The sequence below is a fragment of the Crassostrea angulata genome, chromosome 5 (genome assembly GCF_025612915.1).
Source record: "Crassostrea angulata isolate pt1a10 chromosome 5, ASM2561291v2, whole genome shotgun sequence".
NCBI lineage: Eukaryota > Metazoa > Mollusca > Bivalvia > Ostreida > Ostreidae > Magallana > Magallana angulata.
Window position 1 is genome coordinate 16973328 of NC_069115.1, and position 12047 is coordinate 16985374.

A 12047-nucleotide genomic window follows, 5' to 3' on the forward strand; every position below is an offset into this window, starting at 1 on the left:
GTACAAAACTTTATTGATGTTTTAAATGTTTATTTCTATTACCGTAATTCTATTTTTGAATCAGTGCATGGTCCTTTAAATTAATCTTTTGATAGCAGACACATTGCCTCTTGAATTTTCTTTTTCTGCTGTTAACGTAATCATGAATTGATTCATATCGTTGCAGTGAAGTACCGTCATCCACAAGCTTTCTTTAATCCAAACGTTCGGCTGAACACCCTGATCCAGGCACTTGATGGCGCTCCGAATCACAATCTGGACGTTCCCGAGGGCTGTCACATCCACCAGACCATCGTGGTAAGTCATGCGCCCCAAATATTTATCACTAATTCAGTTTTTGGCCTGTTTGCATATCAGTCACTTTCGAACATTTTCACTCTTTCGACAATTATTCAGTGGAACTAATGGGGCTAGCTCTTCTAGTTGGGGCTAGCTATTTCATGGTGCTCTGTTGATATATATCTATATACATATCTTCCTTTATGTTTATATTGGGGGGAGGGGGGAATGAACTAATCTATAGAGTGACCCAGAAAAATTGTTGTTAAAAAATATGTTCATCCAAATTTGGTACAGAGACACTTTAACTTTTTATTTCATTTGAGATTGGAAAAATTTCATTTCATTTTCGACAGTCACTTGTGAGTTTGATTAATACGGTTTGTCTATCATTAATGCATACTTGTACATTTTATCCTGCAAGCTGTGCACAGAATTGAAATTATTTAAGAAAATAAGCATAGCTAAAAATAAAAATTGAAAAATGATACTAATTTGTAAGCCAATTTTTTTTTAGAAGACACTAAAATTTTAACTTTAAAGTTTTAAATTTTTAGATTACGTAGAGCTAATTGTATTAATTAATTATGAAATGCAATTTTTTCTATGCTTTTTTATCGAATTGAATGATTTTTTTTTTCATTTGTTTGTCTTTTTTCCTTGCCTAACAGGATGAACTTAGTGCGGTAGGCAAAATAACAGTGTGCAAAAAAGTGTGACCATAGCCAAAATAATTCTTAACATGTGACTACTACGATTAACTCCCCTTAACTCATCACCTCATGTTGATATTTTTTTTTACACAATGGGTGAAACCAGAACATAGCTTAATCCAGCAAATTTAGAATCCCTTCAACTGGACTCTGATCTTTTATTCATTTTTTTCCTCTCACTTAAAGAACATGGTTTCATTGAAATGTAAAATTAGATTATTGATATTCTGAATTTGGAGAGATTTTTTTTAAAGTTGTCGTTAAATTTTACTTTGATTTTGTACAATGTACATGTCAAGTAGACAGAATATTTTTTCGGGGGATATTTTAATTTTTATGAATTTGAATCCTGTAGTTCAAAAGAAAGGTAGGGGTCTGTGCACTTTTTATATTTAGAAGTATACCAAAGTTTTTAGAAATTTAATTGCTCCTAGTCCTGCAATTTGATTATAGGTAAATATAATGCATGAACAGTGAACACTTAGAATTTTCATATTTTTGCATGAAAAATGGAAATATACAGACTTTATATTAAAAATAAAATCTTCATGCTGTGATCCTAGTAAATTTCCCACCCCAATCCCATTTCTTTTTTATTACAAAATGTATTCATGTGTAAAACATTTTTGTTTTTCATTTTATCTTTGTTAAATAATTATTTAAACTTTTCATCTAAGGTGTCATGTCAGAAACACATGAGTACATGAGGTTCTTTCCAAGAGCCATTTTCCAAAATCTATGTTTCTATTTAAGCCCCCCCCCCCAACTCCCACCTCCCATTTTCGAGAAAAAATACAACCAAAAGGCAAACAGTTTATTCCTCTATGTCTCACATATCAGCTGACTGATCTGCTTTTTATGTCAAACACAGTGTTATCCTCTGCCTGCCAGTCTTGGAGTGATTGGGTCCCAGAGCTACTATATTACTTGCTGACTACTGTAGCTGATTTTCACTTAAAATATATATAAATATATATCATTACAAATTAATGTTTTTAATATATCACACAAGCCGCACTCAGTGTAATTATTCCTTGCAGTATATCACTATGGCTGCTAAATGCATGCAACTTGCTTGGAATTATATAATTATTTAAGCTCACAATTTAATAGCCATTTCGATGTCACTTAATTGACTGTATTATATTTAATGGAGTTCCTTTTCCATCTGTCTGAAATTTTTCATACATATGTACATGCATGTATATCTATATGTGCAGATACCAGAATTTCATTTTCAAGTTGAAATTTAAATCTATTCAGTAGTTCAAAAAGTTTAGTGCCCTTATTTTTATGTAGATTTAGTACATTTTTTATTCTTTTTGAAATATCCTTTTTATAAATGTAAAAAAAATTGCTAGCTTGAATAGGGAATCCATCTTAGTTACGATCAATGAAAATTTTAGAATTTTGTCAATGCACTGGTAATTAGGAGACATACATTTATAGAAATGAGTTTTTTGTCGACTTGAAATTTTCTGTGTCTATTTGAACGCTGCAATATCAGGGCGGCCCGCATCCAATAGAGGTAACCCCATCTAGGCTTTTCCAAGAACCACCCTTGTAGACTTTGCAGTCCTTAGTTACTAGTTTAATCAGAGAGTTGTGTTCTAGAACACTCATCTATAGGAAGGCAATCACACTTAGAATTGATGTAGAGTTCCTAATGTAGCATACATAGTTTCATCGTCGGCAACCCAGGTGTGATTCACATCAAGGAAGTTTGTGTACACAAAACCGTGGATTGCGACGATGAAAGGATCGAGTTATATAGATTAAATTGTTATAGATTAGGAATTAAATTATGTGCATTTTTTGCGAGGTGAAGATTATGGTACATCGGATTATACAGTTTATATTAAATGTTATGTAATTAACTGTCAATATGTAAAATTGTGTTTTAATTATAGCTCATGTTCAAGATTTATATTTGGGTAAAGGATTAAGGGAGATGGTTATAATTAATAGAAAAATTAATGTATGAAGATTTAATCAATTTTAATCATTGGTTGAAGGGTATTTATTGTGTTTGTAGATTAGCATACAAAATTATATTAATACATGTACATGTATATCGGACAAGTTTAGTGTGCATTTTGGATGAAAATTATATACTAGATGAATTTAACTTTCGTTGAGTCCAAATTTAAGATAAAATTACTTCTCTCTCTCTTTCTCTTCATTTCTTTCCATCTCTATCTCATTTATTTCTCTCTCTCTCTCTCTCTCTCTCTCTCTCTCTCTCTCTCTCTCTCTCTCCAGTGTGAAGTGTATAAATAATAAATATGCACAATTGTGGTCACCTGCTTTTTTAAAACTTTTTTTCATAGCATTAAAAGCACTATGATTTTATTTAATGGTATACATTTTGATATATAGTAGGCATTAAAGCTATCAAAGATATTATGCAAAGTGTGTTTTGAAATTATGTTTCATATATCATATTTCAATGCACTTACATAGACTCTATAGCCCTCATTAGGACAATTATTCATCTGAAATGAAAAAGAATAAAAGCTGTGCAGCAAATGTTTGATATAGCAGCAGCTGACCATGCAATGAAATAAAAATGGCTTTTTTTCCCTGACAGACCCTGCTTGGAGATGACCAGTACGTGTTCACGCGGCTGAACAAGGTGTTCGACAGCATGCCCTCTACGCTGACCCTGTCCCACAAGATGTTCCCGCGACCACCCACCCCGTTCGACGGTAAGTTATCATGTTTATTTGATTAATCTGCCAGACATTGTGAAGGACTATTTGTTCTGTGCTGCATCTGAAGTACATGTACTCATGTTCTATAAATTCCTATTTACATTCCGTTAATTTGAGGAAGGAATTGACATCTGCATAAAATTTCCAGAAATGCCCTGCACAGATTTTTTTAATTTGGCTTTAGTTTTTCTGACAGTTGTGAACTATATATATTGCATTACAAAAATGTTTGGCACTTGCAATTACCGGTAGATATTTTAGGATTCTGCGTGATAAAAAAAATGGCAGAATCATAGAATCAATTACTAAGTACTCACATTAAAACAAGGAAAATACAGTACTTAGTTTACAATACGAGTTTTTCATGAAGATTAACCTTTCAATTTTCAGGCCCAGCCCAGGCAGGAATCAGTAAAACTAGTAACAACCCATCCGTGGTTCACCAGGGGGTCTTCTCCACCGCCAGCTACGCCACCCACAAAATCCGCTTCAAGGACGTGGAGCTGTGGCAGATCTGCAACGACCTGCTGCAGAAAACGCCCAAAATCGGCAACAGTAGCAAGGTACTCATTAGACAAGGGATCGGAGTACATTAATGTTCAACCTGTCTATTTGATTTTCAATACTTTTCCTTGTTCTGAAGTTACCATTTCCTTTTTGTCCTAAAATCTATAGGGACACACAATTAGAATCTAATATGTTAAAATGACAAATGATGACAAGAATTTAGAAATCTGTTAATCATTATACAGTAACAGTAATAATGATGAAACTGCTTAGAACAAGATAACCATGTATTATCTTCTTGGTTCAATATCTAGGAAATATTTGACATTTATTTAAATATATATAAATAATTTCATTCTTCCAGTCTTTCCGCGAGTTTGTTGTGGAGAAAATCCGTAAGCTGCCAGGAGACTACCCCATCTTTAATGACTTCATCATGAAGGAGTGCGAGATTCTACATCAACTGTTGACTGAAGTCAGAAACACCCTCACAGTAAGTTTTTATTTTCATTACGGAGTTTTTAAATCTAAATTTCAAATTTGATCTTAAATTTAAATATTTCCTAAAGTTTCTAAACTTCAAAGCGTGACCATACAATGAAATGTTCAGTTGTGAAAATATGAAAATACCTACTTCAAAACAATTAAACATATTTTCTTACGAAAAAACTGCTGTGGTTTTCAGACAATAAGGAACGCCTGTGAGAACAACGTGATGGGTGACCAGTTGAGTGACCACTACCTGTCCGCCGCGGACGACCTGTACCACCTGAGGATTCCAAGGATCTGGTGTAAGATGACCGGCACCACAGCACCACCCTACACCTACAATGCCGCCCAGTGGCTCCGAGATCTGGAGGACCGCTGGAAACACTTTGAAAAAATCCTCAGCATGGTAAAAAAACTACTCTTTTATTTACATTAAATCACTGTTATAGAAAAGTGCTAGGGATGACCGATCACAAGTCATCATGACTGTAATTTTTAAAAAAAAATATTCTGAACCAAACTTCTGGATTGAAACTGACTCTGCTATAAGCATGAATTTATTATAAGAGTATATGCAGTACTTATAGACTAAGTGTACAGCGCAATAAACATATCACCGCCTGTGTTAACATTTACCAATATTTCATTGGCTAATGTTATTTTACTTTTAGTGAGAGGGGTTGGAAATATCGAAACCATATAAACATTTAAAGTTAGCGACAATGACTGCAATTCAAGATGTATTTCTGTTAAACATAATTTGGATTTCAATATTTATAGGGTAGAAAAGCAATGCCAGCCTACTGGCTAGGAGCGTTCTTCAATCCTAGAGGACTCCTAGCTTTGCTGAAGCAGGAGGCCATCAAGAACTACTGTGGGGACAGGTCAGGCAACTTTGAACAGTTCACCTTCCAAACCGACACCACATTCAGAGACTTTGGACATGTAAGTATATTTGATCAGTATGAGAGCACAAATAGTGTTCTAGGAAATGAATGGACAATTTGCATCCTTAGGTCATTTTTACAGTAGTTGCTTTGGTAAAAGGGATTCAGAAAGTACTGATTTGTCTGACTATGTTATTGAAGGGAAATGTTATTTATGTACTAGTATATATATCAATATAAATAGCCACTTTAACTTTCTTATTTCATTATAGCTCCTCCAACCTCCACCAGAGGGTGTCTACATCCACGGAATCCACCTATGGGGCTGCTCCATCGAGAAGACGACCAATGAGTTCCAGGACCAGGCCTCACGCCAGGGATACGCCCCTCTCCCCGTCCTCCATCTCCAGTGCTACCCAGTCAACGAGAAGCCGGCCCTACAGGAGCCCTCCTTCCAGTGTCCCTTGTATGCGTCCAGAATTGCCCCACGTGACCCAATCATGGAAATCGACATTAAGAAGGAGGGAATTCCGCCCATGAGGTGGGCTCTGCGTGGACTGACTGCCACTATATGGCCGTATTAAATGACAAAGAACAATGTAGTGTGACTTTGCTGGAGAGTTTTGAATTTTCTCTCTATAAATTGTGAATGTTTTAGTAATTTTGCTTAAAGTTAATTGACCGGAATAGATCTGATTTTCCAAGATCTTTGATAAAAAACTGTTGTTGGTTTTAAATTATCTAAATGTGATTCTTATCTATATGTTTTTTAACTGGTATGCAATACATTATCATAGCATTATGTAGCCAAATCCCATTCCATGGATTTACCGACTATTAATTTTGTATGTGTGAAAATCCGTCCAGTTTTATTTTACACTGTGATAAAATATATAGGGAGGACTGTAGACTCCCTAAAGCCTAACGATTTATTTATAGAACGTTGGTTTTCCTTGACAGTGATGCATTAAGTATTTGTTTATACCCTTGTTGATATTTTATATATTTAAAATATTAAAAGTATGTACATTTTTTTTCTGTATTTTTCATGCCTATGTGTCAAAAGTTTTACAAGCTACTGATTTCAATTAAAATTGAATGTTGTTGAAGAGGCAGATCTGTGTTATTTTTCAATTGGTTCTTCTACCCCTAATTTCGTTTGAAGAGGAAGATTTCCATAATATACATTTCTTATTTCCCAGACACAATGTCCTGTCATTGTGCCACTTAAATGCTATCTTCTTGATACAATCATGTATAAATTTGCCACATGACCAAGTCAATGTATTTCATCTTTTTTCACTTGTTCGAAATTCTTTGTACCAAGCAGTACTGATGATAATCAAATTATTTTTAGAATCATATTTGTCAATATTTTAAAACACAAAATTCTCAGCAGATCAATAATACGTTCAAAATTCATAACATTAGTAAGACAGTTGCCTTTACTCTCAAACTTTATAGCTAAACAATAATTGTTCAGAAGACACTGTTATTGATGACCAGAAACTACACTAGGTTCCCTTTATACTTCAGTCAGCACCAAATCTATGTTTGTGCATCTCTTGAGAATGGCTACATGGTATACAGTCATGTACAACATACCATCATTGGTAACCCATCTAAACAATCGGAGAGGAAAATCCTGGGTTCGAGCCTACGTCTTGCCATTCTTCCTATTCCATTACACTATGATCATTGGTAACACATCTATACAACGGAGAGACTATTCTTTGACAACAATGATTCCATTATGATTATGCATTGTTCATCCTGATCTATCCTTTATCTTCCATATAATTATGATTTTAGTTCTGGTAAATGGGAAAAGTCATGTGTGCAAAATTTGCATCTGACAAATGCTTGTAAAATTATAACAAATTACACTGAAATGATTTAGGCAGCAGACTGTATTCAAAAATGAGACACTCATTTAATTAATTTTGTTTATTTTTAATCAGGTTGAAATAGTCATAACATATTACCGGTATACAAGTAATCTTTTTGTAAAAACGGTATGTGCAGTTAACAACTTTGACTAAAATGACCAATAATTTCTAACTAAACTAAGTTAAATATACACATATTTACATGGTTATACATTCCAAGTAGATTTTATAGGTGCAACACTTCCCCTTCACATACACCACTTTACAAAAATGACCAGAACAAATACGACTAACAATGTCAGATTTTGACATGCAATTTTTTATGGGCTTGTCAGTAAGTTCATAAATGTAGATCCTGAATTCTCTGTCTGGTAGCAGTTTGTATTTTATTATGGTATGGATCTTGTCTGAGTGACTGCTGGTATGAGTACAGGGCAGCCTGGAGGTTCCCTGCGATCTGTTGACAGATCCCCAGGATCTCCCAGGAGATGTCTTTGAGGTGTGCAAGTACTAACTGTCCCTGATCATGGTGGGCTAGGACCTGTAGATCATCTAAAGCTATCTGTGCTCTCAGTGTGTTTACGTGTCTGGAGCACAAACACTCTAACATATACAACAGTACCAGGGGTGGGATAATCAAGAAAGGCTCATTGTTTTGTGTACTAGACTGTTGTTCTGGTATTATTTCATTGATATAAAAGATTTCATTGTAAAGTTTGATATCCTGTGCTACAGCCTGTCTCATCTTTGTAGACAAGGACTGTCCCCCTACAGCCTCTATATACCTCTCTCTGTCTACATGACTCCGATGCATAAGATATGGCTGTTCTAACTTGACCTTTGTTATATCTATAACTGACAAAGCTTCCCTGTATCTGAATGTTTTGTAATAATACATGGCAATGTATAACATATCAGACACACACCCAAACCTAGCTGCTATTTTCAGCATGTGACAAGCCATTTTCTCTACAATATACAACTGTTTGTTTGAACCTGTGTTAGTGTACAAGTTGTGTAACATAAACGCAGTACGCTGAAGGATGGTGGCTGTAAGTTTCCGTAACATGACATTGTGATACTGTGTCAGGGGTAAACCTATTGACTGTTCCACAGCATGTAGATACTTTCTGCATATCCGTAGGTCTACTGAGCCTGTTGAAGCATTACTAAACATTTCATTAAAAATATCCATATCAAGTTCAACCTCAGAGATCAGAGTATGTTCATCAGTACAAATTGTGAGTCTGGGATTACACAAAACATTAATAATGTAGGAATTGATGGAGGGACTATGTAGAAGTAATGCTATGCCCTTCTCATACAATATATACAGTTGCGTGAATAATGTCATTTGTGCTTCACCATAGATATTGTTCAGAAACATGTTGTTTTCTGGAATAAAAAAATTAGGACAATTTCCCTCGTATACCCATTTAAGGAGAAGTTTAAAGCAGACCCAGAAACCGACCAGGAAATTTTTTGGATGCCAGTGAGGTAGAGCATTTTGTTGAATAGCCCAGAAAACAGCCGTTTTCATGTGATAGGAACACAGTAGTTTATCTCCATCTCTTAATCCTTTGTTAATGATTTCCTTTAAGAATAGTTTTAGCAACCCATATGTTAAGAATTGTGTGTGATTCATTGAATACACAAGTTTGTATTCCGCCCGAGAAAAGGAAATTCTCCATTCGTTGTCCGTATGATTTCCCGATTTGTGTCCTATTGCTACAAAGTGACACCCATTTCTAATAATATCATTTACAACATGAGGTGGGGGCCATGCGTGACACCTATCTATCCATGAGGAGGCAGACGGAGGCCAGAAATCACTGACAAAGCAATAGGCATGATCGTATTCCACACTACAATATGATCCACTACTACATGGTCCGTGTGGTGTAGAATCAGAGAAAATAATAGAACACGTGACCTCTCTGTACTTTGAACTTGATATATAGAGCATTCCATTCATCCTTACACACGCTGACGCCACTGTACTGTTCGCTCTTTCTAATGGTAACCATAGTAAAGTGAATCCTGGTGGACTCTCAGAACTGTCACAGAGAATCATTGCATGTTCTTGTGTGTTGTAAAACTGACACTGAGAGAAGTCCCAGATCACTCGGTGGTTATTTGGCCAACGCATGATGTCTACGTCTGATCCACTCAATCTCATTCCTTCTCTATGACTCCCACTCAGCATCACTGTGATCGGTCCATTTAATATTTCTTTGGACTCCAACATCTCTACAATGTCCACTATATCTCTCCTAGCGGCCACCTGTTGGGGGGTCCCTATCTTGAGACACATTCCCATATAGACCGACTCAGATATCTTCTGAATAGCCATGTTACCTAAAATTTAAGTATTTTTGTACGATATTTCATGTTTGTTTTCTTTCAGTAAAGTACAATTTAAATCCGTACAGATTTCTGTTCAACAACAATGTCTAACTTACCTTTATTCTGCCCCGTTATAGTCGTCCATTGCTGGGGATTTTTGTGTTTTATTTTTAGCCTTAGAAAATCCCCGAGTAGGTTAAACGAGATTTTACACAGGTAGATAAAAGTATGTGGAACACTACAACTGTCCTATGAAACATTTAAAGAATACTAATATTTCTTCATCAATATCATATATATTATTTATGCATTAATTTTTAACTGGTATGCAGTACACTGTATCGCCATTCCAAAGATTTATCTGTGAAAATCCGTCGAGTTGTGTTTTTACACTGTGATAAAGATTTTAAATACTCCCTAACACATAACGATTTATTAATAGAATGTTGGACTTCATTGACAGTAATGCATGAAGTATTTGTTTACACCATTTTTGATAATTTATACATTTCAAATATTGAAAGTACATGTATATATATATGTATTTTTCTGCCTTCGTGACATAAGATTTACAAGCTATACTGATTTCAATAAAAAAAATTTAAAGAGACAGTACAGCTGAAAACACATGTGTAAATAACTTCAGATTTACCTATTGTATCCGTAGAAAATAAAAAATAACGTTTCTTGTAATAGTTGAAATACATGAAAATCCCTTTCACATATTTAAATAACGTAATTATGAGCTTCCGGAAATTCAAGGGCCGTACAAACCGGAATAATCTTATATCGTTTATTTGTACCACGTGGACTTTGATTGACAGTAATTGACACGTGCTGAAAACTACAAGATCTTCGTCCCACTACGGTCATCATGGAAAACGAGGTTTAAGCGATTCTCTAAATGAAACACATCCTTACTTACTCGATAATTTATAAATGGTTTACCAATTTAGGTTCATTTTAAAATGAATAGACATAAATATGTCAAATAACCCCTCAAGGGGCCTCATTTATAAAAATAGATTTAGGTTGTAGCAACTCCTATGATAAACACGAAAAATACATGCTTACAAAATAATAAATGTGGTTGTTTAAAAAACTTTGAACAGTTATTACCTATGAGAAGTAGGAAAGACATATTTTTATCAACAAACCTGTCCAGGAGATTTTTCGCGAGCCCTGCATGTGTTTTGTTTACAGTAAATACGCATGCGTAATAGTATAGAAGGCTGAACCCCGAACACGTTGCGATGTATTTATGTGATAGGTTATACGTAATTATTAATTTTAATGAAATAATTAGATTTATTGCATGGAGAACTTTGTAATTTTCTGAAAGTTTATACATTCATGAGTAGTACAAAAATACCGAACCCGATTGGAAAATTTTCTCAAGTCGGTTTTTCGATAAGATACGCCGTACTGTCTCTTTAAATGTTGTTGAAGCGGTGATTTTTTATATCTCTAAGGTCAGACGACACGTTCCTCGAGCATCTTTTTGTATATCCTCGCAAAAAAGACTTCCAAAAAAAATATTTTTAAGTTATTTTCGAACTGATTAAAATTTACTTATAAATGTATCCCTAGATGGCCAAGTGGTTAGAGCGGTGGCCGCTCACTGACAGGAGCGTAAATTCTAGAGGTCCTGAGTTCAAAGCCCGACCCCGGTCGAGATAGAGTTCTAATATAGTGGATTTTGCTGTGCTGTATATCTATTTATTTTTATATCAGCAATTCCAGTGTATTTTCAACAAGATTATACAGGAAATTGCATACGCGAGTATTTTGCATATATGTCTGGTAAGGTATCCTAATTTTTTGCAAGAAAGCTTATCAAAGTAGTAGTAAACAATTAACAATTCCTGGAAAATGTTATATAAAATTAAGGAACATGTCGTCTGACCTTAACTTGACCCCCAATACTTTCCTAGAGGTTCAGATTTCCTTACTATACAGAGCTTATCTTTCACATTAGTTTTGACTGATTCAAATTTTCTTTTTTCACTAGTGTAAAACGCCTGGCTGTAAAATCATTAACTGAAACACACCCAAGTCTGTCTTAAATTGGCGTTACTCTTGATATATCTGAAAATAAAATTTATCTATTTTCATATGTAAAACAGCTTCAACATTATTTTATTTAAAAAAAATTAATCAAAATGAAAACTTAACTTGATGAAAACATGACATTATTTCTGGTCTTGAAAAACAACTTCTGTA

At 34.7% G+C, this 12047-nt stretch overlaps 2 protein-coding genes across 2 annotated transcripts in view; one reads left to right on the forward strand and one right to left on the reverse strand.

Annotated features, from left to right (window-relative positions):
• The window catches only part of LOC128185162 (dynein axonemal heavy chain 5-like), a gene marked incomplete at its 5' end in the record, with an annotated part of 34705 nt that extends 28007 nt beyond the window's left edge, over window positions 1-6698 (forward strand). Inside the window, 8 exon segments of the mRNA XM_052854831.1 lie at window positions 167-297; window positions 951-965; window positions 3583-3700; window positions 4097-4269; window positions 4578-4706; window positions 4899-5108; window positions 5483-5647; window positions 5862-6698. Of these exon segments, the coding sequence (XP_052710791.1) occupies window positions 167-297; window positions 951-965; window positions 3583-3700; window positions 4097-4269; window positions 4578-4706; window positions 4899-5108; window positions 5483-5647; window positions 5862-6173 (1253 nt within the window).
• Window positions 6699-7586: 888 nt separating this feature from the next.
• LOC128183569 (uncharacterized) lies at window positions 7587-9834 on the reverse strand. The gene has a single exon (XM_052852643.1). It carries the CDS (start codon window positions 9829-9831, stop codon window positions 7819-7821), a length of 2013 nt encoding a protein of 670 aa, XP_052708603.1. The 5' UTR covers window positions 9832-9834; the 3' UTR covers window positions 7587-7818.
• Window positions 9835-12047: the final 2213 nt, after the last annotated feature.